Source organism: Clinocottus analis, unplaced genomic scaffold (genome assembly GCF_023055335.1).
Source record: "Clinocottus analis isolate CAN_PGR_092001 unplaced genomic scaffold, fCliAna1.0.p SCAF_1, whole genome shotgun sequence".
Lineage (NCBI taxonomy): Eukaryota > Metazoa > Chordata > Actinopteri > Perciformes > Cottidae > Clinocottus > Clinocottus analis.
The window spans coordinates 2,753,664-2,779,319 of NW_027175820.1; the positions used below are offsets into that span (position 1 = coordinate 2,753,664).

Here is a 25,656-nt window from a genome sequence, read left to right on the forward strand (position 1 = left end):
TGTTTAATTAGCTCGTTTGGGCATTTGTGGTTGTAATTTGGTGTTTTTAAAAATTTATTTTAATCATTATTTTCTCTGTATTCAGTCCGGTGTTCGACGACATGCCCATTAAAGGCCTGCGGTATCTCTCCCAGTCTACGGACTCCCTCAACAGAACCAACCAGGTCACAGAGTCCATGGAATCACTCACTGATGAAGGTAAATACACACACACACACACACACACACACACACACACACAGTTGATCTGACTACCGAGACAGCTGCCGGTCCGCTGGGATCGAAGAATCTAATTTCTAAAGTGAAGGAATGAAATAATTAGGACACTGCATTGTCAGCGTGAGTAAATATAAGCAACCAAATGTTGTCCATATAGGAACAGGATATAGCAAATGTTCCTGAAGTAGCTTTACTTACCTGATCCTATTTTAAACAGGAACTACAGCAACGTAAATACCACAACATAATTGTAATTTTCAAGAAATATTTTTTTGAAATGTGACAGAAATATAACTTGGGCTTCAAGTTGTAAGTTATGTTGTTGGCGCAGGGACGGAGATGATGGACGGCCAGCTGATGGGGGAGTTTGAGGCCGAGGCCAAGGAGCTGGAAGCTGACTCGTGGAGTCTCTGTGCCGAGCAGCAGTACCTGCAGCAGCTGGACAAAGACCTGGCGAAGAGACAGGACGTCATCTACGGTAGATCGGATTAACCCGAATGCAAGATTCAAGATGTTTTTACTGTCATATGCACAGATAACAGACAGTTATTCCATACAATGAAAAGCTTATTTTGCTCGGTCCTCCTAACACAGAATTAACTTAAGGTATACATAAAAATATGCTAATAGTAATGCTATGATAAATATGCTAATAGTATTGCTCATTGTATCTTTATACACTTTGCATTGCTACAGAAACAATACAATTTGGGTCTGATGAAATGCATGAAAATGAAGGAAAATAATGCAATTTTGTCTCGACTGCTGCTACTCTTTAATCATAATAAAAAATAATGTAAATAACTAGAACCTACTGTATATGGCGTTAGGTAACTGAAAGTAGAAGAACAGTTTGAGAAGTGAGTTAATGCTTTCTGGCCAGAGCTCCGCAGTGTAAAAATCCTTAATATTAAGATATTAATCTTAATATCTTTTACTTCAGTTTGTTTCAGTTGCATCTACAACTCTTAGTGATCTTTAAAGGCTGCTGAGTTTAAAATATGAATTACATTTGACATGTCTCTATTTTGATTAGAATCGATTTGATGTTACTGAAAAGCATATTTCTGTATGTAAGTGACGCATTCACGCCCTTGAAACTGCCTGAAGATCTCCGAGGTATAATTATGCAGAGGCAGAGCTCAGAGGAAGGGTATGAAGAGCGCCGCGTATGTGATTCTGAGCCTTCTCCTCCCCCGTGTGTCCTCCAGAGCTGATGCAGACGGAGATGCACCACATCCGGACGCTGCGCATCATGTCCGAGGTCTTCAGCAAAGGCCTGCAGAAGGAGGTGCAGCTGGAGCCGCAGACGGTGGAGAAGATGTTCCCCGCTCTCGACGAGCTCCAGGAGCTCCACTCGCAGCTCCTCCTCCGCCTCCTGGAGAGGAAGAGGGAGAGCCAGCTGGAGGGCGGGAGCTCGGAGGGAGGCTTCATCATCAACAGGATAGGGGACATCCTGGTCGGCCAGGTTAGAGGAGGGGAGGGGCTGGTGTGACGGGGAAGTGTAATACTCGCACGATGAATTCCTTATTTTCTCTTTTGAGGCGTGAAATATTCTCTCTTTCATATGAAAAGAGAATTAAAAACACATGAATCAGTCCATGTCAGTGTGTTTGGTAGCTTGGTTCACTACTTAGGTCCTGATTTGAAATATCTCAACTACTATTGGATGGATTGCCATGGCATTTTGTACAGACCGTCATGGTTCCCAGAGGATGAATCCTCTGGACTTTGGTGATCTCTTAACATTTCCGTGTTTCCCAATATTTTGGTTTATGAACAGATAGTTCAAAACGAATAACATCCCCATCAGCCTCCACCGGGCTTTGTGTTTAGCTCCAGTTAGAAATGCTAATGGTAAACATGGTAAACATTACAGCTGCTCAACATGAGCATGATCATTTTGGACATTCAGCTCAAAGCGCCTCTGTTCCTAAACATCCAGCCTCACACAGCTTGGCTGTACGATCCTGTTTCCAGGTTTCAGGGCCGCTGAAAAAAGGTCCTGAGCTCTGGGAAAAATACTATCAATGGTTTGAATCCTTAGCTAATGCCCATGTTTTAGCTCGCTGACGTCTCATGTTAAGTTCCACGTTCTTTAAATATTGTCCTCCCAGCCTTTAAAGTTTTGAAACCAAACAACGTCAAGTTCAAACTAGGAATCCGAGTTAGAGCCTTTCTACTTACAGTGTTAGCTCTCTGGCTTTTTCTTTTTGCTCTGCTCTACCAATATTCGTTTTGTAAAATTCATGCCTGTGAAATTCTGCTCCAGTTCTCAGGGTGCAACGGCGAAAGCATGAAGAAGGTTTACGGAAGATTCTGCAGCCGCCACAACGAGGCCGTGAACTTCTACAAGGACCTGCTGACCAAAGACAAACGCTTCAAGGCCTTTATCAAAGTAAGACTCTTTCAGTATGTTTAAATACATCCTGCAATAGTGTTATGTTTAGCCAAAGTTGCTTTTAACTGTTTAAATTGATCGTTCTATACGGAGTTTCACTATTAGTCATATTTCTGGTCTCACTTTTCGCTTCGCTTTTGCATTTCAATCAGTGCTCGTACCGTACGCAATAGTGTAAGGCCCGATGCCCTTGAAACCGTTTAGTTTTTATTCCGAGGTGTTAGTTCTTCCATTGTGTTCTATGGTTGTGTAACGATCATATCCATAATCACAGCAAACACCTTGTTAAGTAATATTACTGTATTGTTCCCCAGCAAATGAGTCCTAAGTTTCTGTTGATAGTTTAGAGCCACCTGTTGCGTGGGCATGTTTCACTGAAGCGCCTGTTGTTTTCTTTTTTTTTTTCCTGCAGAAAAAGATGAGTAGCAGCATTGTGCGGAGGCTTGGTATCCCAGAATGCATCTTGCTGGTGACCCAGAGGATAACGAAGTACCCGGTGCTAATTCAGAGAATGCTGCAGCACACTAAAGGTTAGCTTCCTGCCGGCCTTCACTGTTTACAGTAGTTTGTTTGTTTTAATTGGGACGACCCTGACGGCTACAAACTATGATACCTGGCTAACAAAGCAGTTGGATCAGCAGGTGAGTAACATTTACTGTAAAAGCACACCAGGATTCATGACATAATCAGATGGCATGTATAGGGAGAGCACTTGTTCTACTTGTTTACGATTTGTTTCTTTGATTCTGTAAATGGTTCCAGTTGGTAGTCTCTACTGTGCTGTGATCACTCTGCATGAGATACACAATACTAAACATTCAGTCACTATTTAGATCACCATTTCTAACCCTCAATCTGGAGCAAAAGAGGGATTTGAGAGTCGTAGATTTGAAAGCGGTGAAGGAGTTGTTTTTCAACTTGAAACTCTCTGCCAGTGGGCTGCGTTGATTATACTTGAATCTGGAGGATTTCCCCCAAAACAAGCGGCAGAATGAAGCCAATCACGGCAGTAGTACCACGAGAATGTTTCTGGCTCATCGATCATTAGAGAACCAAATAGATTTTCTGTTCAGAGCCCATCTAAACATTTAGGCAGGACGGCTCTCTTATAGGAAAGTGAAGATTAAAGACCTGCTGAGAGGAACAGTTTGGCACAGACCAAAATATGTTTGTGTAATTCAGAATTAAAGATCCAGCTGGAGGGAAGGATTGTTTATGCTTAAGTCACTTGGGGTTAATAATATTAATGATTTATTGTGTGTGTGGTGTGTATGTATGTGTATATACTTGATTCTCTTGTTTTACACTATATATTACACTAAGCAAATTTAGTTTTGTGCGACCTATGGGATAGGAAGATAGATCAAACATACTTTTGAGGATCCGAAAGGTTTCACACGTTATTTATATCTGATTTAAAGCACCTCTCGTCTGCTGGCCTCCCACTGTGTACATTCACACTAATCCCTCCCAAAAGCCTGTTTATAGGTCTATGTGGGACGGGGGAGCTCTGCCTTAATCCCCAAGGTGCTTTAAGAGGACTCTCCCCTGCCAACTCTGATATATACGGAGTGGAAATAACACGGCACGCTCACATTTACAGATGAGGAGTAGAGAGGTGCGAAGAAACTGAGGAGGAAAATAGTCCAAAACCCAAAGTGCACAGCATAAACAACTTGACACGAGGATATTGACTTTTGGGCTTTTCTCAGGGTGCAGACCTCCAGACCACTGGTGATTTAAATTGTTGCACTTCGACGCTAAATTCATTAATGTACCTGTAAAAAGTAGTCCCTCTGTGGAGACTCTGAGGTTACTGAGGTGCAGCCGACTGTGACCTCCTTTAAATTACTCCCGCTTAATTTTGCAAAACATAGTCAGTTTGTTATTTAAGTGCCTGACGACATTATTGAACCACCCGGCAGAGAAATAAAAGGCTTTTTCTTAGCCTTTCGTTTGAGCCGGTCCGTTTGTGTTAATGTCCAAGTCGCGCCTCGTCCTCTCAACAACAAGGTCCTACATGAAGCAGGCGCGCCGTTCAAACAGGCAAAGATTACTTCACGTGAGAGATTGCCATCTGTGCAGTTGTTATTGGAAGAAAGGTTGCTTTGACAAATGCGATTTATTTCTGTCCACCAATCACACTTAAGCAACATTTGTTTGCCAGTGCTGTCCATCAATGTCCATCCCTTTAAGGACTTTAAGAAAAAAGTAAAGTGCAGTATTGGCTGAACGTTTGATTGACATGTGAGAAGCTCTGATATGCTGACCAGAACCAGGAGGTCTAGAAGCTTTAGCAATAAGTGTCCGTGTTCAAACTATATATTCTGAAACGTGCTCTCTGACTACTACTACTACCACTATCACACATCTGCAACGCAACAAGGGGAAAATGTCAGAAACTGAAATCATGAGTGTGCATTCTCAAGCCCAGCTACTCCCTCCATCCTAAAAACCCATTACGGTATGTTGAATGGACCTTTTCAGGTGTAAAAAGGAGGGGAGGAGAGTCATTTTTGAACATTAGTGTTGAGCAGAAACTGTCCGGCGAGATATTGTTGCCAATGTTGCTCACAAATGTATTGAACGGACACAGCCAAAGCAGTATATATAGCCTTAAGCCTTGATTTGAGATACAGTTATCACGCTCGAGGCAAAAAGCGTGCGAGGAAGTGTTGTCGGATGTGTGCAATGCAACAAAAGCGCTCATTCTGAATAGCTTAATATGGTGTTCCTTTTAAATTATGCAGGTGGGAGAAAAGATTGTGGCAGAATGAAAGAGACAATGATCAACACGCATGAATAAGTTATGGTGACTTAGAGGTTTATGCGTCCAACTCAACCATCTATAAACCAATAAAAAAGGTCTTCATTTTGTCTCTGCAGTGGAATTTGCAAGGAGAGGGTTTGTCAGAAAGTACAAGCGCAGGCACGGCTCAATGGAATTATTTCACTGCACCTTCTGCGGAGCATGAACACCTCAGCTTAGTGGACTTGCTCAACAATAATGGTCTTTCCCTGCGGCTGGTGCTTCCTCCGGTTTTGCACCTGCATGAAAATCCATCCTTAACTCCTCCCATCAAAACGATGAAACACATCAAGAGGCTTTGAGCTGATCTAACCCGAGACATTTGTATATGCCAGACTGCTATCCAGTCGCCTGTCTGACCTCTCTCTCTCTCTCTCTCTTCCCCTCTTTCGTGGAACGCAGAAAGCGAGGACGACCACGAGGACCTGACGGACGCGGTCCGGCTGGTGAAGGAGGTCATCGCCGCCGTGGACAGCAAGGTGAACGAGCACGAGAAGAGGCGCCGGCTGAAGGACTTTCACAGCCGCATGGACGGCAAGTCCATCATGACGACGAAGAGTGGCCAGATCTTTGCCAGGGAGGATCTGCTGAGGAGGAGGCTGATCCACGATGGCGTGCTGCAGCTGAAGAACTTCCAGGGGAGACTGAAGGGTGAGGAGTGCGCAAATTCTCTCTGTAAATATGGAGTCGAACTTTTTTTTTTTTAACTTGTCCAACCCTCCTCTCCTCCTGGCCGTTCTCCAGATGTCCATGCTCTGCTGCTGTCGGACGTCTTCGTCTTCCTCCAAGAGAAAGACCAGAAATATGCCTTCGCCATGCTGGTAGGCTCTCTCTTCATGCCTTCCTCTTTTCTTTCTCCTTCCTGCATTACTGTTTCCTATTTCCCCCCTCCCCTCCATTGCCCCGGTAATAAAAATCCCTGCCAGAGATGTTGGTGTCATATTTTCCTATCCCACTGTTGTTGCTGTTAGCATTAGCAGGCCCGCTTTGCGTACTCATTGTGTAATAATGCCTGCCTCTGGCTAGTGAGCGAGCTGCTCCTAATAAAGCTTCTCTGGCTCTCGGCATCTAACCCTAACTCTAACTGTGATAAATCATAAAGGTTTTCCATGTTTGTAGGAGTCACAGCTTCATGACGCACACACACACAAACAGTAGGGGGAATAAAAACCGAGGCGGCCCGCGGCATAATAACCACATCCATCACTATAAAAAAGCTTGTAATGTTTGAGTTGAGGCCGTCGACATTGAGAAAGTGGACTAGCGTGTTGGTTTTGAAGGGATGCCGGCCATGTGAACCAGGTTCTTCAGTTTTAAGGATCGCCAAGCAGGTCAAAGGTCACCTGCACAGAAGCTAGAAAGCATTTGTGTGAAGCCAGTTGGAGGCTAGTAAAACGAAGGACTTTGTAAAAACTCCTGACGAAAGATCCGCACTCGATTTGACTTGATTCAAACTTTAAATTCATCTCTGCGCAGGGCGAGAGCCGTGGATTTGGTTCCCATTATTCCACAGCACAGTTACAGTATGAAGAACCTTTCCTTAAACCTCAGACGAGATTGCTGGAAAAAACTTTGTGGATGTGGTTTACAATGTCAGAGTTTTACTGGATGCAGCAGAAATGAAACGTCGGTTTGTGGCGTTCGCTTATTAAAGTGGGCTTTGCCTTTCTTGCAGCCTTAAGGGATGCAGAGGCCGCTGATCAGCGGGCCCCATGTGGATGATAACATTAACCAGAATCTCATTTTCTCCTCTTATTTCCCCTGCAACTCTCTTCTCCATCGTCCTCTTCCCCCACTCCTCCTTTCCACTCCCTCCTGCTTCAACCCGCCCTTCTTCCTGCATTCCCCACCCTCAACATTTGTCTTCCCTCGTCCTCGTCGACCCTCCCACTGTCATATCTTCTCTCCCTTTTTTTTCTTCTTTCTTTCATTCTCCTCCTCCCTCGTTGCTTCCATCAATCCCCTCCCCCTTCTTTTCTCCCCCTTTCCCCTCCGCGTAGGACCAGCGCTCCACGGTCATCTCCCTCCAGAAGCTGATCGTGAGGGAGGTGGCCAACGAAGAGCGCGGCCTCTTCCTCATCACGGCGGGCATCGAGAAGCCGGAGATGATGGAGGTCCTGGCCAGCTCCAAGGACGAACGCAACACCTGGATGCAGCTCATCCAGGAGGCCATGCAGTCCATGTAAGTGGGATTCATTTCTGTGTTTGCGCAAACAAGCTAATACTTCGATGATTGAATGTTTTTTGTAGCCAGAGGATGCTGGGTCCCCATTTACTTCAACCCATTACCTCAACTGCACGAAACGTGCTTCACATTGACTATTGGCCTCTTTGGGGTTCATCCACGGCCTATCTTGCGTTGTAGCCCAGGAGTTAGACCCAGCCCAGTTCTCCAGATAGTAATAAACGGTAAGCTGCGACAGAGCACTCTGCTGTCAGGAGGATTAGCGCCACTCTACCTGGGGATGGGATGTACTCAGGGGACAGTCTAATGCTGGATTTTCTTCAAGGGCAGCTCACTATAAGCAGAGGATTATTCCACTGCAGCCAGCGGGAAGGAGAGAGATTTATCTTTCTCTCTCGGTCTGTGTCCGTCTGTCTGTCAAAATACAAAATTGAGATCAGGTTATTGGCAGGAACGGAGGAGATAAAAACAAAAACAGTTTTCCACTGATGCTCCTTCGTCATCCACGAGAAACATCATACACGTCAAATATTTGACTCCTTCAGTGTTGTCTAATCCCCGTCTACTCAAAGTGTTGTCCTGTGGTGTCGGTCTTGTACACACTGAAGGGCTGAAGCCAATTATTATTACTTCAGTAAACCTTTCTGAAAGAACTGGTAAAGAAATAGCGGCATTTTCGTTCTTCGGTTCTCAAAACTTTCAGTGTTTCATGACTGCTTGTAGATTCATACGTAGATATTGTAAGGGATTTTAAATTTAGAAAGATGTATATGTCAACCACAAACTGGAACGATTTTTGATTGGAAAATATGGGTAACATCAACAATCACAGACCTGATTTTATTTTTCATAAATCAATGAATGTACAATCGAGAACAGATCACTCCTTTTTGTTCTTATTTTCAGTCCATTTATTCTGTTTTTCACCCCATGTTCAATATGTGTATAACTAGTATAAGCATCATCAAAATGATAATTGTCTGTAGATGTCTGATTGATGCCTACTAGCAATAAAAAACAGAATAAAAAAAAGAAAGATGTCGATGATGATTTGTAGATTTGATTGGTATTATTGAACAGATGTAATGCATTGTGTTTCATGTTGTCTCTTCCTTGGTTGGACAGGGAGAAGGACGAGGACGAAGGGATTCCCAGTGAGACGGAAGACGACAAGAGACAACTGGAGACGAAAGCCAAGGAGATGCGAGGTGAGAGAAACGCGTCCGCTCTGTTCGCCGGAAAGCAAACGGGGAAACTTTTGCTGCAAATGCCACAAAAACCTTCTCCTCCAACTCTGTTTTAATTCCTCCGTCTGTCTCTGCCGGTCAGGTCTGTTGAGGCAGAAGGACACGGAGATCCTGTCTCTGCTGGAGGAGAAGGTGCAGCTCTTCAGGGGGATGTGGGAGCCTCTGAACCCGGGCGAGGAGGTCTACCGGCAGGTCCAGCCTTTCTTCAGGTCGGCCTGCAGCCTGGAGCCGCCCAGGGGGGCGTCCATCATGTCGGACGCCCTGCAGGAAGGTGAGACCGCGCGTATAATGTATGTGCTGTACAATAACGCAGAATCATTAAACTGAATAAAAAAGGCAGACCAGACCTCATCTCCTTTTTCCATCAGTGTATTCATGGAACATGATTAGAGATGGAAACTACCTTATAGTCACATGAGGCGCATGAGGTTCACTTAAGTGCACAATTACATTTCTGACCACAAATGTCCGGTCATATTTGCCAAAAACCTTTTAGACACCCACCCTCCCCTGTGTCAAGGAGACATTAAAGGAGTCTGAGTGTGTTTTTTAGGGTTTTATTCCAGCTTTCTGTTTGGGGCTTCGGCAGCCCTGTTCATCAAATGTGTGAGATGGAAGCAGAAGTTGACGTTGGGTTTGGAAATGTTTAGCTGACTGAAAAATAAAGCTTTTCAGATCATAAAATATTCACTTGACACTCAACTGAGTAGAAGACAAAAATAAGTTTTTTATTTTTTTTTCGTCAGACTGAAAAGAGTCTTTTGCTGTCTGGTATTGTGCAGTAATAAAGCACCATGTTTTTGGTATATGGCCGTACAGGATTAGCATTCTATACAATACTCACTCACTGAATATAAACAAACTCTTTATTTATATTTATTTCTCTTGGTACTGAGAAACGCTCTCCCTGAACGCAGCCCTGCTGCAGGCAAAGAGTTTTCCAGGAGAAAAGATGTAACTAGCTGATCACACATTGTGCAACTGACCTTCAACGACGGCTTGTTTGCACCTCTAATGCATGAAGGACAACTTATATCACGGTCACTCTCCACTGTTGGAACTAGCAGGGATGCTTTACGCCTGGGTCAATAGTTGTCCTTGTGTGATATGTGAATTCGCAGCAGTATTGTCGTTTGTTGTGCGCGTTCACATCCAGCAGCAGCGTTTCTTTCCCCTCCTCGTCCCTGGAGAGTCCACAGAGCCGCTGCTCTACGTACATATGTGGATACCGAGACGCTTGTGCCTTGCCATTGTTGATACAATTTCAGATGGTTAAGATGTTTTAACTTTCAGCAAAAAAGAGCTCTGCGGTTCAAAGAGGTTGTCAATAGTTGCTAAGCAACAGGAGCCAATAGCAGGTTGAAAGCAGAAGTGCCTCGTAGGATTCATCAGCGCAGAGCTGAACTGTAACGCAGTTAGCCGGGATAATTCACTTACTGACATTGATGTGTACCCCCTCTTTCTCTCTGTGTGTGTGTGTGTGTGTGTGACAGTGGAGACGCTGCAGGGGCTGGTGAACAGCAGCCTGGGCGGGGCCATGGCCAGCGTCCAGGAGGGCGGGGCAGCGGGGCCGGTGTGTTTGCCCCGCAGGGCCGAGACCTTTGGAGGCTTCGACAGCCACCAGATGCACAGCAGTAAGAGTGAGTCGGACGCTTTTTTTGGGGGGGGGGGGGATCCAGCAGGCGCGCGGTGGCGAGTGGCGCGAGCCTTGACCCGCCGGAGCGGATAAACCGCATCGACTCAGCGGATGAAGGTGCAGCAGGGCACCAACCCCAGCACTCCTCCCCCACCGCCGCCCCCTCCCCTCCCACAATGCCTCTGTTCAAGCGCACGTATTTTATCGACGGGGTCCCGGGCAGCAGAGCCGACGCCCGGGGCGATCCCTCTGAACTGATGGCTCGGGAGCTCACAGTGGGACGCCGCTGTCACTGTGGCAGATATTGAGCCATAAGCGATCCTTTCACATCAGTAGCAGCACCTGCAAAACGGTTTTCTGCCCTAAAAGCACATTTTACCCTTTTTATTTAGTACAATTAAAAAAACATTCATGTCAAACGATCGAAACATTATGTAAACTAAAGATTCAAGATGTTTTTACTGTCACACGCACAGATAACAGACAGTTATTCTATACAATGAAAAGCTGATTTTGCTCGGTCCTCCTAACACAGAATTACTATTAAAAAAAGGCACAAAATATAAAAGATATAACAGTATTGCTATGATAAATGTCATAAAATATGATAATAATAGTATTTCTCATTGTATCTTTATACACCATGCATTGCTACAACATTGCCACAATGTCCAAGTATGATCATGACATGAAACCAGCCGTTCACAGTTCTTTGTGTGTGTGTGTGTGTGTGTGTGCGTGTGTGTGTTTCTGGGAGGGGAGGGAGCTGGTGATGTGTGTTTTGGGGGATAAACTAAAGTCAGAGATACTGTAAGTAGTTTAAAGCAGAGTGAAGTGATTTGTTTGCGTGGAGGACACAGGAAACGACAAACAGAAGGAACAGAAAAATGACGAACACATAAAAACATGATATCCATCATTACTAGAACCGGCACTAAATTATCATTTCTCGTACAGCCTTCAGCAGACCTGAACGCGGTCTAATTCCCTCTCCTGGTTTCTCCCTCCGCAGGTGGAGACGGCGACGAGAGCGAGGACACGGCGGGAGATCTGCGCAGGACGGAGTCGGACAGCGTTTTGAAGAAGGTCGGCGTCTCAATTACTCACTGCTACGCCCCCGCGCCTCAATGACAGCCCGTAGGCCCCCTCGTGCAGGGAGTGGGGGGGGGGGAGGCATTTGTCCTCCAACATTAACAATGCCATTAAGATGAATTTAGCCACTTTGCCGCCTCCGGTCAATTAGCCTCTTGACTCGCGCTGCAAAGGGCCTGTTGCTAATGGTGACCATCCGTCGCGTGAGACTTGAATGGGCCTTTAGGTGCTGCTGCTGCTCTCTACCCGATGCTAGCCCCCGTAGTCGTTTCTCCTGCAGATATCCAGCAGCTGGACTGCACACAATTGTGTCTTCGATGTTTTAGTGGCGCTGCCACGCTCTGTTCTCTCTGCTGTCCGAAAAACAAAAAAGCATTGCTTGATTTTTTTCTTCTTTTTTTTTTTACATTTCGTCCTGGGCTGAGAGACAAAGGGGGAGGGGGGCATGAGGAGGTGGAGGGGGGGAGGCAGTGAGAGAAAGGAGTGTCAATGATCATTAAAAACACAATGCAGGGTTCATCCAAGCGTTCTGCTTTCTATTATATTCACATCAGTTCCTGGTTTTCTTTGTAAATGGAGAATGAATTCTTCTAACAAGCCCTCCTCTATTGGAAAAGCAGTAAGTGTGAGACTGCTGTGTTCCCGTATCAGTCGTGCATAATCATACCCGGGTGCAATTTGATTTTGTCCAGCACACCCACATGCAGCTGTAATCACATTCAGTCCTATACACACTGTGCAGTATGCACTGTCCACGTGATGTTCGCACACGATGAGGCGGACGAGATGGCGTGCGTGTATACATATATATGCGGTTGCATCGCTGTGTCCTGGCAGCGCAGTACTTAAGTGTGTCTTTGTGCTTGTGTGCAGGGAGGAAACGCCAACATGCTGCTGCTGCTGAAGAGGAACAGTGAGGTAACAGCGACTTCCTTTCTCTAACTCAATTACAGCTGCTGCTCACATGGGAGCCGTCCAAACTGTGTTTCCATCATCGTGAATGCATCGGCTGGATGGCAGGGGCGCTAGGAGAGGTTGCACTGTGGATGTTTGTGGTTATCAGTGGCACGCGGCGGGCCAAGCAAACTGTGAAAGGAAGAAGTTATCCGATAACGGCGTGTCTTTAAGAGCAATTTCTAATGAAAAATAGGATTCAAATGAATTATTCATGAGAATAAAGCTAACATGCGAACCAGCGCGAGCAAAGTAGCAGCAGAATTCACAGAGATGGGAGGATAAAGTTAAAGAAAATCACTTTAGTGCCTCAGCCATCCTAGCAGCTCATCTGACGTCATATGCGTCCGACATTCCTTGGCGATCCATCCGGAAGCTGTGACGACGTTTCTCTCAAGGTACGCTTTCATAAATGAATAGTTTCCATTCTGAAATGACGATCATTGGGGAGAAAAAAGCTCTCTGTGTTCTAAAACATCTCACAATTACACTATTTATTGTAAATGAACGACGTTGAACTCCTGAAAAGCTGCAGTTTTAATTAAAATAAACTGACCAAGGGCAGTTCCAACCAGCGCAATATCTTTTAACCCGTAACAGGATGCCGCGCTACATCCTGAGCACGTATCCGACCCTCTACTTGTTACACTGACAGCCATTAGACGCCGTGCCGCATTAATATTTGATGCAACAACCCTTTCTGCAGATGTTCCTCGCTTTTAAACGTCGCACTCTCCAGTTCGAGGGGAACGTTAATTGAAGCGCTTTGTGTCCGAGTAAACACCGCCAGGCAGATGAATGCTCGGTGGCCTTGTCTCTTTGTCGTGCTTTTTCAATGGAGAAAAGGTCACATCACTTCTGCGCATCAAGTTTAATGCCGACTTTGTCTCCGACTCCAGCGGGCCAAATCACATCCCGTGAAATCCTCCCTGCCGTCTCCGAATGAACAAGCAGGAGTCAAGTGCACTGAGACGCACCGCAAACATCAAATACAAGATTCAAGATGTTTTTACTGTCATGTGCACAGATAACAGACAGTTGTTCTACACAATTAAAAGCTGATTTTTGCTCGGTCCTCCTAACACAGAAGTACAATAAACATAAGGTTAAAAAAAAAGGTAAAATATGATAATAGTATTGCTCATTGTATATTTATACACTATGCATTGCTACAACAATTTGTCTGAAAGTTCACGGGTTGATGGTATTTCGGGAGGACACTTTTGAGGTTGCGGTGGTTGAAATCGTTGAAATCTTGTTTTGAAATCACGGATTTGAAATTGAAATGCATGTTCTGAGTTGAGTTTGCTCAGAGATTTTCTCCTCTCCAACAGCAGGTCCTCCACAGTGTCTCCAATCTGCATCTCCTGCTCAGCACCCTGCAGGTGAGACCTGGCCTCCAGAAGCTTTTTGGGGGGGGGAAACAATCTTTATTATGTGATGTCTGAGATGTTTTCAGGCGTAATGTGCTGATAGATACAGACGAAAGCATGTGTTTACGAGAATAAGCGTGAGTGATGCGTCTGACCCGATTCCCCCCTCCTTCCATCCTTCAGGCGGTGGTGGTCCAGCAGGACAGCTTCATCGAGGACCAGCGGCAGGCCCTGAGCGAGCGCTCCTCCTCCACCTCGTCCTGCGCGTCGCTGTCGCGGCCGTCCTCGCGGCCCAGCTCGCTGATCGAGCAGGAGAAGCAGCGCAGCCTGGAGAAGCAGCGGCAGGAGCTGGCGGCGCTGCAGAGGCAGCAGGCGGCCCACGCCGAGGAGAAGAGGAGGCGGGAGAAGGAGTGGGAGACGAGGGAGCAGCGGCTGGCGGAGAGGGAGGGGCAGGTGCACGTGCAGGTGGCTATGACTTCCTATCGTAACCCCGTCTGTGACAGCGGCATATTGTGTACTTGGCCTCGGCTCTGTTTTTTTAAAGCTCGGAGCAGAACTGACTCGCCACAATAGAAAAGCTCTTTCTCCCCGTTTGATTACTTTTAAAACGTTGACAGTAATCAAAGAGCTACGGTGGTGTGAATTGTGGTTCGGTTGACTTTTCCGGGCCTCACAGGGTCACCGGAGCTTTCTGCAGGTTAGATGACTTAACCTGTAGAAAACTGTGGAACCAATTTTGTCTCTAGACCTCTTTTTCCCTGTGTTGGAGTCGTCGTAGGAACCCTAAATTGATTCCAATGCTTGTGTTTATTGTATGTATTTGTTCCGCAAAGTCTTTGGAAAAGAATGTGTATCTGCAAAAATATAACTTTTAAAAGATATTTTGATAATAACTATGAACATCCGGCATGATATGAGCCAGATTCCCCAAAAAAGCCTCCCCGACCGGTCAATAAGACACCTTTTTGGAAAAATAAGGACCTAAAGAATCGGAATCTGCAACCGAAATCACAATAAAACAAAGCTTTGGCCTGTTAGGAAGGAGATTCAGTCAAAAAACTGTGTCGTTCGATTAAAAAATGGAAAAATGACATATTTTATGCCAAAAGATTGTCTGAATGGGGCATGCTGGGACTTAAAATTGACACGGTAGGATTTTCTCGCACGGTTTCCAAAAGGTTAAGCTGCAACGGATTAAAATGAAGTTAAGCACCTCGGACAGAAACTTTGTGATTTTAACCATGCGAGAAAATAAAAGTGATCTGATGCATTTAGCTGTTGTACGAATTTGCGTCAAGCCAGCGAGTGATCTTGAATAGACATCAATCAGCTGACCCTTGACGTCAAACTGAAATACCAGATGGAAAAATAATGTATTCCTTTTAAAAGAGTGTTTTTAGATAGACTCCCCATTCCTTCAAATCTCAGCTGAGGAGCTGTGACGTCAGCGCGCTTTGCGATCAAGTCGCTCTGTAGCATTTCAATAAATTTGTCAACGCGCCTCTCCAACCACTGCAGGAGGAGGAGGTCCTGAAGCGGCAGAAGGAGCTGGAGGAGGAGAAGCACGGGCTGCAGAGCCGGAAGGAGGAGTACCAGAAGGACCTGGAGAGGCTGAGGGACGCACAGAGGAAGCTGGAGAGGGACAGAGAGGCCGTGCAGCGGCAGCTCGACAAGATGGAGGAGAACCGCCTGTTCGAGGTGAGCAGGGGGACGCTTTCAGAAAACATACAAAATTAGCCGAAGGCGACGCCTCTCGCGTCGTCCCCCCGCGGCTACGGGCCGGCGCTCGTTGCTGCTGTGTGCGACGCCGCGATGACACTTCAGCGGGGTCGGGGTTGACCGGCGGAGGCTTGAACCTCGGTTCCTCTCGGAGGGGATTTTTTTTTAAAAACCGCTCTGGGGAGTCGCTTTGACGAGTAAACATGACAATCCTAACGAGTTCTAGCCCCGGGCTTTTTTTTGTGCCAAAGTGTTTGTTTTTTTTGCTCACGCTTTCTATGAAGTCTTTAATTCATTACCAACATCCTCATAATGCATACAAATCTGCTGAGAGCCACGTGTAGCTATAAGCACTGTATGTTTCTAAGTTACTTCAGGTGGTCATTGTGAAATAATATCATTAGATCTCTGCAAGAATTACACTTATATTGACTTATTATCACTCAATGTTGAACAATGCAACAGTGATTATCATGCATTGAATAGAGATTATAATTCATGAGAATTATAATACATTATGATCCCTGCCAAAAACAAAGTCAGTCACCAGCAGTTGTCAGACTTGACCATATAAGTAATTATATAATGCTTTATATTGTGTTGTCATAGCTATAAAGCATTATGAAGATTTAAGGGCTCATACCTATTTATCATGGGCGTCACAGAAAGTGTTGCGTCCCGTTACGCATTGAAACTCATTGAAACACGTTGAAACTCGTTGAAACTCATTGAAACATGCACCCTTCACACGCATGCGCTCACAGATGTGGATGACAGCTGTGCATCTCTCGCTCCTTTTCTCTCCAGAGGACTCCCTCCACCACGTCGGACGAATTCCTGTTTCCCAGCAGCTCCCAGTCTCTGGAGCTGGACCCGCCGGAGCTCTCCTCCCCCTCTTCCTCTTCCTCCTCCTCCCTGCTGAAGCTGCAGCCCCAGCGGTCTAAACCCAAAGGGAAGGGCCTCAATCCCTTCACCTCGTCCTCCTCCGCCAACCTCAAAGGGGGCGAAGCCAACAACCAGCTCTCGAAGAGCCTGCTGCAGCTGGCCAAGAACAAGAGCAAGGAGGCGAAGGAGAAGGAGAAGGAGAAGAAGAAGAAGAAGGGCAAAGGGGGGAGCACGCCGGAAGCAGGTAGAGAATGGTGAATATGAGGGAGTGATGGCTTTACATCGAGTTAATCGGCGTCTCAGAGCGGCGCTGTTGTCAGCGACTGGAAGATTGGAAGAATACTTGCGTTGAGGTTTTTTTCGAATCCATTTATGAGCGCAAACTGTCAAGGTCTCTCTATGTGTGTAATGTTGCAGTGCATGCTGGGAATATGAATCCATTGTAGCTGTAGGTTGTATGACCTGTGCAGACAAACGAGTTCCCAGTGAAAAGCTTTCAAATTTCCAATCTCCCCCCCTTCCCTAAAAGAAGCTTTCTGTTTGCTGTCAAATGTGACTCTTCTAGAGCGCAGCAGATCAGACCGTATATGTTCAATAATTCAACTTTTATAAATGCAAAGACCTCGCACACCCCACAGAATGATACATTTCCTGATTATTATATTTCTGAATAACTGCCCATGACAAAACCCATAAAATCAGTATAACGTGGGCAATAAAAGCGGCTGTATTAAACTCACACGAGACACAGCGGTAGTGTGTGAAATATACAGACATTTGTTACCCAATGAAACTGACCCTCATCTTTAACAATTCCATAAAAAGTACTCAGCGGTGCCTGTGCAGCCTGTCATGGCCGTACAGTCTGGTGATGCATTTTAAAGAACTTTAGCTTTTAAGTGTCAGCCTGCATCAGGCTTCCTCTTCATCTTCTGCTGCTCCTTTATCTCACAGTGAGCGTGGCAGACTCGGTCCACCGGCTCTACTTTCACTACCCCCCCCCCCCCCCCCCCACCAGGTCGCTCCACGGCTGTGTCTCCAGGGTCCTAGCGCCAGCTGTGTTTACGTCCTGCGGCCCTCTGGTTTATTGCGTTGTCTCAAATGCTGCACACCAGTGGCGGGCCGTGGTTTCAGACTCCCTCGTTTATCGCGGGGGATGCGTTCCAAAAATAACCCGCGAAGTAGTCAGCTTTATTTTTTTTAACCATTATTATACATGTTTTAAGGCCGTAAAACCCCTAACCACACACTTTTATACACTTTTCTCAGACAGGCATTAACATTTTCTCACATTTCTCTCTCATTTAATTACTCTCAAAGGTTCGCGGATTTAAAAAAATAAGCCCGAACATGTTTAACAAATTTCATTTTAATGATCAATCTACGAGGTCCTCTGACCACGCCTCTTTGTCCGGGCGCCGCTGCGCTGACTTTTTATCTGTACATATTCTGGAGACTGATCACGAGGTGTACAGTACAGTCTCTCAGCTTAATGAGGGCGCAGAACACGATGTGCGTTCATACTGTACGCTGTAAAAAAACAAAGCAACAAAAAATATAAATCCGCAAAACAGCGAGTCCGCGAAAGGTGAACCGCGTTATAGCGAGGGACGACTGTATCGGCCTTCAATGAGCGCTGTTTAGTCCACCAGGCTGCTCTTACAGAGAGGTGACATGTGATTGGATAAAAAATGCTGTGAAACAGGTACCAAGAAGCCATACGAGAGGCCTGAAGGAGCAGAGAAAACAAGCTAATAGGCAGAAAACAATTACATTATGAAGTACTTATAACTATTTCATCATATCTATTTAAAAAATAATAATAATACTAATTATAAAATAGCTATGAATTTGTGATTCTGTGTAGGCCTTCTGTTTGGGACTAGAAGGCCACTGCTGCACACTAACACGCCGAATAAGGGTTTTAAAAACGTCATTGCAGTATCATCGTGTTTTCATCCTCATAGTAATCGTACGACGGTTTGTTTTCAGGACGCATGTAGTTTTATTTTCATCCTACACTCAAACCCTGCTGAGTGTAGACTCCCAGATGCCGTTAAGATTTTCTCTTTTCGCATGAATTAATTAGTTATTAGAATTATCAAATGTCGCACTCGTGGCGTCAGTATCCCTTTGAGAGGGAGTGTCATTGATGACGGTATCGTCACTTTTTTGCTGTTTCTGCGCGTCTCCCAACTTGAGTGCAACAACACACGAACGATGGAGGAAGCATTCGAAGCGCATTCATACGTCTGACGGTGAAAACAGCTTATGAAGCGGTGACTGCTGCTCCGAGCAGAGGGGCTTTTGTTTTGTTCAGTCCTTGAACGCACCTCAGAGACGGCCGTCAGCACCCCTCCTGTGACACCGACTCCTCTCCTCCTCTCTTTCAGAGCCCTCGCACCTCCCGGAGCCCGCTCTGGATGGAGAGATCTTCTTCTGCTGAGAGACGTGGCCCTCCTCTTCCTCCTCCTCGTCTTCAACCAGTCACAGCCATTCAGGGGGAATGTGTTACTACCAAGTCGTAATGCATTCGTCTCCATACGTAATGCTGCAGTGTGCTGCTTTCTGGGACCTTTAACATCACCTTGAAAAGACTTTTATTCTCCGAATCGTACGATGAAGCAATTTAACACGACGCGCATTGTTTTTTTGTCTCTGGAAAGTCAAATGTTTTAGGGATTCTGTGCGCGAGTAGACATGCAAACTTGCAGTACGAGCAGCACATTTCGGGTGGAATTCGGTTTCCTTTTTCCGTAGCCGCCGCCGTTACGCGATTCATCTCTTCGTTCGGGAGGGTTCTGCATCTGTGCGCGTCGAATCGACGGCGTTTCACGGCGAGCCGCCCTCGCGAGCTCTGCCAGGTACGTCTCAGGCTCCACGGCCCCTTCCAGCGGTCGGTGTTTGTTACGGCCGCCGCAGACGCAGACCCAAAAGGCCGCTGGAAACGCATCTTCTACTCCTCGACAATTCATCCAAGGAAAAAGCTGCAGAAACCAAGTGTCTCAATCCAAAACAAACAAGTGTTTTCAGTCCGAAATGCTTCCGCATGGACCCAAACATTCCTTTACAGACCACTTGAAAAGCGGATTTGTTCCACACATCTTCAAAATACCTTCTTCAATCTTCTCCGGAGACTTTATGACATCAATCTTGTTCCCCCGCTCGCATTTAATTTATTTGAGGAATGTATTTCTCCATTTCGGAGTGAAACTCTTCAGATATGCGCGTCTCCGTTTCCAGACTCGACCGTGATAATAAAAAAAAGGACTGAGACATATCTTTTGACGTCTAATGGATCAATTCATATCCTTTTAGTGTGTTTGAGAGCCGTGGATGGATATTAGCTGGATCCTTGCTTTATCTCCCTGTCAATGGGCTCCTACGCGGCCCTCATCTCTCATCCAGCACCGGTGGAGCTTTCCTTTGGTTTTTTTTTTTTTTTTTAATTGCGTGTAAAACTCTATAGCATGCTAATGGTTCCTGTGTGTTAGAGAGTTCAGCGGTTTCCATAATGGACTCACGCGGCTGTCGCTTTCAGAATAAAGGAGGCTGTTAATCTGGGGACAAAGCAGCTGGTTAGAGGAAATAAACACCAAAACGACGCTCCGTTTGAACGCCTCATCGGGAAAAAGCGGCTCAGTGTCTGATCATTTCAAATTAACCCGACATCGGCGGTGTTGTGAAGCACTTTGGTCCAAATATGTTCGTGCTATTTTGTTTTGTTATCAGTGTGAGATATGAATCAAGGAGATCTTTGTATTCTGTGGAATTATTATCATTTTTAAATCGAGGGCACTGACGCTCACGGGAAGCGACGACGATCCAAAGCGAGAGAAACGTGTAAAAGTACGTAAGCGACGCTACGTTTTGTTAGCGTTGTAAAGGAAACAGGGAGAGGGGAGGGGCTTTCTGACCCGTCTTTATTATTTTTTTTTTAAGCCTGTGTTTTATCCCCACTAATCTAAACCCAGATTGTGGGCCGCACACGCTACCTGCTGGACAGGTAGGACGTAAAAACGGCGCGTTACAGAGCGGCGCCACTCAACTGCTTTTCCCGCTGCCTCGTGGGTCTCGTGGTGAAGTGCGTGTCTGTTGGCGGCGCTTTGTGTCCGGGCCTGCTTTTCCATTACAGCGCGTCTTCGAAGAGGCTCACGGGGGGCCGGACAGTTAGTGGCTTCATGTCGCTCGTTTGTGGCTTTCAGTCAAAGACACGCAGAGGAACGGAGCAGGGAACCTCTTTGTTTCGCGTCTCGGTTGCTTTAAGGTGTGTTTTGACCACTAGGGTGCGCTCGCGTCTACGACTCGCACGACAACACTCTGTTTTCTTTTCTTTTCCTCATTACATATTCTCCCTGCTGTGAGAAATTGACATATTATTCTCAGCAGGTCATGGGCGTACGGAGGTAATGCGACTCGAGCGAGGGCTCTCACGCCATGCGACATTTCCACCCCGCTGCATTTGTTATTGACTGCCGGAAAACAAAGACGTTTGTCAGAGATTGTGATTGGTTGATTCGGGGGGAAACCAGTCAGCGGCAGCTTTAATGTGGAGGAATAAGTAAAAGCAAAGGGAAGATGTGGCGGTCGAGCAGATTCACAACCCTCCCCCCCCCCCCCCATCTGTAAAGGACAATCAGCAGACACGAGTCAGGAAACTCCCTCCCCGAGGATGACGACGATGATGATGATGATGGGGCTGTCCATGAGACGAGTGTGTGTCCATCAGGTGAACCCTGCGTAGCCTTAAATCATAAATGATCAAATGCACTAGAGTAGAGGAGAGGAGATCATTTAAAGCTCTCGATTTGAAACGAAGGAAGAGTTTCGCGCCGTACAAGTGGCGCAGGTTTGTTTCGTTCCCAACGATGTAAAAAAAAAAAAAAGAAAAGACAAGAAAGAAGACAAATATGTAAATATGATTTATGTATAAAACAAATCAAATGTACAAAAAAAAAGGACAAAAAAATAAGTTTCATTTGTGATCTATTTCAAAATTTTGTAAGAATGTTTTATTTATGTTTTATTCTCACCCACGGGGTGATGTAAAGTCACATTTCTCTCATAATAAAGAAAAAAGAAAAATCATAATGGACATTTTGAGTGTTGGTTGTCTGTCAATTGCTTCTTTTTTCCCATTTCTCTCGAGCAAATTCCCTTTTTAAAAGTGCAACAGGCTTTATAACATATTTCTCACGTCGTACGGACCAAATGACTCAGAAAAGCATCGGCAGACGAATCAATGCTTATTTTCGTTGAAGCTTTTCACATCTTTAGAAAACCACTGGAGCGCTCGATGCCGGTGACTCAAGTGCTGCCCCAAATTCTCCATCAGATTGAAATCTTTTTTTAGGAAAACCAACTGACACGAAGGAGTTCTTCAAGAACCAGCAACACGGCAGAACCCGTGAGAAGCTCTTCAGCGGGACTTTTATTTTTTTAAACACCCTTCTTTGTGTGTGTGTGTGTGTGTGTGTGTCTGTTTTGTTTGAGACACTTAATTATCAATTTCATTAATCCACTTTTTTTGTTGTCGTCTCAGAAGCAATTAAAATGGCCCTCAGTAAATCCTGTTAATGGTCTGATTTCCTGTTTCCATTAGTCGTGTCATTGCTGTTTTGAGCACCAGCGCCGGAGGGGAAAAAAAAAAAAAAAAGAAGCTGACAGCCGTGTTGATGGATTGACAGCTGACGCACAGCGACGTCCCGCCCCTTCTGATAAATAAAGCACCAGCTGCTTTAATCTCTCCGGAGCCGCAGACACCGTTTTGCCTCTGGAAACCTCGACTGGGAAGAGTTCTCTACTCACCTTAAATGTTCTCACACACACACACACACACACACATCGGTTTGCTCTACACATTATGGATCGTACCATGTGATCTCTCCACAGCCCCTCTCTACGTGAAGCAAATGAACCCCAGAGACAAGACATCAGCTGATGACACCAAACAGGAAGTCGGTACCGCTTCCTGTGCATCTCTTTTTGAGATTATTCCCACCGAATCAAAGTTGTGCAGCAGCAAAGTTCGTCGGCGATGGCGGAAAGCTGGGTCCTCTCATTGGCTTCTGGTCGTCATGGTGATGGGGATGGCGAGGTTTTGCTGTCTGGAAACGAGAGAGAGAGAGAGAGAGAGAGAGAGAGAGAGAGGGAGAGAGAGAGAGAGAGAAAATAAAAATCACGACTGTACAATTATTCCAAATTAAAAGCCCCGTCGTGTCCGAGAGGAACAAAACTCTTGCAAATAAATGTGTGCAGCTTGAATGACTAATGACCATCAGTTCACACGCTCGGATTGATTCACTATCTGGCAGCGATAAGAAACATTTGTCATTGTTGAACTAATTATTCTCATATCATAATTGACTAAATCCGTCTAATTGATGGCTTTGGCGGCTCTGAATTGAGCGGAGATGGTGACGGCGACACGATCCTCAGCCGCTTTCCAGCGCGCTGATTCGATGATTCAATCTTTCTCCTCGACACAAAGTCAGCGATGGATCAAGTACTTTTGGTGCGTTGAGTGATTTTGGCCACTTGGGGGCAGCAGAAACACAACGCGGACATATTATTATTATTATTATTATTATCACCTTTTCCTATCAAGACATCGAGCAGACGAGCAGTTCATCTGGAGTCGTGTGTTTGGTCAGCTGATCCGTGTAAGGACGATATTTGCTCTGCTTTTAGCTCCACTTTTGATCTCCACCAACACCAAAAGGTCATGTACGGCTCTTTATCTGCTTGATGCCCCTTATTAAATTAATAATTTAATCCATTCTTAATATGAACATATAGATTCTCGGAGCTTCAGGCAGAGGCTGCTCTAATTAAATGAAATCATTACTTTATTTTGGGGCTAATTTCAACTACTTTATATAGTTTTTGGTAGTTTAAGCTAAATAGTTGCATCATATTTTACAGACTGACTATTTCCACAGTCAATATTTAACTATTTAACAATTGTTTTACTTTAGCACAGTGCTTGAGTAAATTCTTTGTCCCGTTCCATCACAGGAACACAACGAGAAGTGTTGTAAACTTGCTGTAGCCTGTTATTCTAATCACTTCACGTTTAAATGCATGTTTATGTTTATGCCTTCATACTGAAATGACGCGTCATACTGAGCAGGTCAAAGAATCATAACTGAAGTACCTGGAGGTCTGCGTGTGAGGAAAATGGTAAATATACGCCAAGAAACGACTCCCCTCTTTCTGACAACATGTTCTAATAAAAAAAAAGCAGCTCATATAAATATGTGTGTGCTTTTTGTGTGTGGTTCGGTTTGAGATTACACAGAGAAAAATCAGTGTTGGGGACATACTGTAGTTATGGATTAGGCAGCATAAACCATCGTCAACTCTTGCGCGTGACTGTGAACTTAAGGGTTACATTTTGTGAGCTAGCGTCAGCTAACGGCAGCCTCGTGTACGGTCGGTTATTGTGGGTGCGATAAAGTTGCTTTAAAAATAAAGCCAGAAGCATTTGGGAGAGGAGGGAATAACAAAATATGGTCTAATAATTCTAATCTTTGATATAAATAATGCTCTCACTATTACAGAGATGGATTTGGGCTCATTACTCGTTACGCTTGTCTGGATCATGGCAACATATTCCCCAGATCTTTACACAGATTTAGAGACTCTCTGCATCGCATACACAGAGAGAGTTTCTAAGAATAACTGAGGAAACATGAGCTCATCAAATATGATTATTTATTAATGAATGCTGGAAAATGACATGCCCAACATGAAGAGAGTATCTCTGCAACTACAAGGTCCATTTGAATCATTTTGGTTTTATAATAATTATACCATTTTGAGATGTCTGCAGATGTTTAAGTATTAGCTTATGTTACAGTGTCAGAGTGAGTGAATATGAAACACAACACACACAACATTGTTGCTTCCATCCTCAACAAAACTGTCCACGCTCAGAGTGAATATCTCTTTTGGAGCGATGCATTTGCAGCTCGCGTCACGCAGACACGAGCACAACACTCAGCTGTGTCATAGAGGCATCATGGGAATCTTCAAACTGGCCCTTTTGAAGTGTTTCAAGGTAACTGTGAAATTCATTTCAGTATATTTACATATCCTGAATGGTATTGATTCCATCTCGACTGGAGCGTGCTCCTCTGACTGATGCTCTTGGACTTTAACTGATGGTTTTTAAATGTGTTTTATTGTTTACAAAAACTAACTTCATTACAGAAACCAACGTAAGAACTTGTTCCTCTTCAGGGGAGCGCTAAACCGATTCTTTAAGATTAGATTAGATTAGATTCAACTTTATTGTCATTACACAAGTACAAGTACAGAGCAACGAAATGCAGTTTAGCTTCCAACCAGAAGTGCAATCGTGTCAATATGTAGAGAATAAGTTAGAGTTTCAAGTAGAACTGAATATATAATTTACAGATTGGTTATTTGAGGTAATATGTACATATCATACAGGTTGATTTGTGCATTAAATGTAAGCATAATTTACAAAAGGCAACTGATAAGCGAAGTGAACATTAAATAGTGCTTAAAAAATAAAAGTATCTGCCTAACATTACTAGACTGGTGTAATGTTTAGTACATAAACATTCACCCTTATAAACTTCATTTTAACCGTTAAACAGCGAACTCCGACTTCTGGTTTAATCATATTTTTGGCCTTCAAAATAAAAGCACCTTACAACAAAACAGGAAACCCGATACGTGTTGCTAACGGAGGATCAAAACATGCAACAAAAAAACAACACAATTGATTGGCAAACAGTTTCTAACTTTAGCACCCATTGAGTTATTTACATCAACACAACATGTTGTTGTCTTTATTGTGAAGGACCAACCAATGGGACCTCTGTACTGGTTCCCAGTCAAAGAAAACCAGAACCCTCTGGTTTATTACCAGCTTGTTCTGTGTTGAAGGCCAGTGCCGCGATGATGAGTGCAGTACCACGACTCATCCACTAGATGGAGACATAAAATGTCGCGTCAGAACGGAAGGCTGACGATGAGCCGGTTCACGCAAATTCATGTGAATGATAAACTTTGAAGAGAAGTAACAGTATCGACTCATACACTTTCAGCAACTTTATGTAGAAACTGCTGCTTTTTAGCAAGTTCTACTGCAGATATTAGTAAT

General features: G+C 44.9%; 1 protein-coding gene across 4 annotated transcripts in view; it reads left to right on the forward strand.

The window, feature by feature from the left end:
* si:dkey-172h23.2 (uncharacterized protein LOC393772 homolog) overlaps positions 1 to 21,116 on the forward strand; it is a 96,917-nt gene extending 75,801 nt beyond the window's left edge. For 2 of the 4 annotated variants that reach the window (XM_068576721.1, XM_068576712.1), the window contains 18 exons: positions 86 to 198; positions 551 to 697; positions 1,431 to 1,687; positions 2,492 to 2,617; positions 3,033 to 3,150; positions 5,832 to 6,080; positions 6,174 to 6,250; positions 7,430 to 7,611; positions 8,740 to 8,822; positions 8,944 to 9,132; positions 10,355 to 10,501; positions 11,510 to 11,583; positions 12,463 to 12,507; positions 13,878 to 13,928; positions 14,100 to 14,381; positions 15,435 to 15,614; positions 16,443 to 16,764; positions 18,914 to 21,116. In XM_068576721.1, coding sequence (XP_068432822.1) covers positions 86 to 198; positions 551 to 697; positions 1,431 to 1,687; positions 2,492 to 2,617; positions 3,033 to 3,150; positions 5,832 to 6,080; positions 6,174 to 6,250; positions 7,430 to 7,611; positions 8,740 to 8,822; positions 8,944 to 9,132; positions 10,355 to 10,501; positions 11,510 to 11,583; positions 12,463 to 12,507; positions 13,878 to 13,928; positions 14,100 to 14,381; positions 15,435 to 15,614; positions 16,443 to 16,764; positions 18,914 to 18,966 — 2,695 coding nt within the window. In that variant the 3' untranslated portion in view covers positions 18,967 to 21,116. Of the gene's footprint in view, positions 1 to 85; positions 199 to 550; positions 698 to 1,430; positions 1,688 to 2,491; positions 2,618 to 3,032; positions 3,151 to 5,831; positions 6,081 to 6,173; positions 6,251 to 7,429; positions 7,612 to 8,739; positions 8,823 to 8,943; positions 9,133 to 10,354; positions 10,502 to 11,509; positions 11,584 to 12,462; positions 12,508 to 13,877; positions 13,929 to 14,099; positions 14,382 to 15,434; positions 15,615 to 16,442; positions 16,775 to 18,913 lie in introns of all 4 variants that reach the window. The other 2 variants (XM_068576738.1, XM_068576729.1) reach the window with 2 other exon arrangements.
* The last annotated feature ends 4,540 nt before the right edge of the window (positions 21,117 to 25,656 follow it).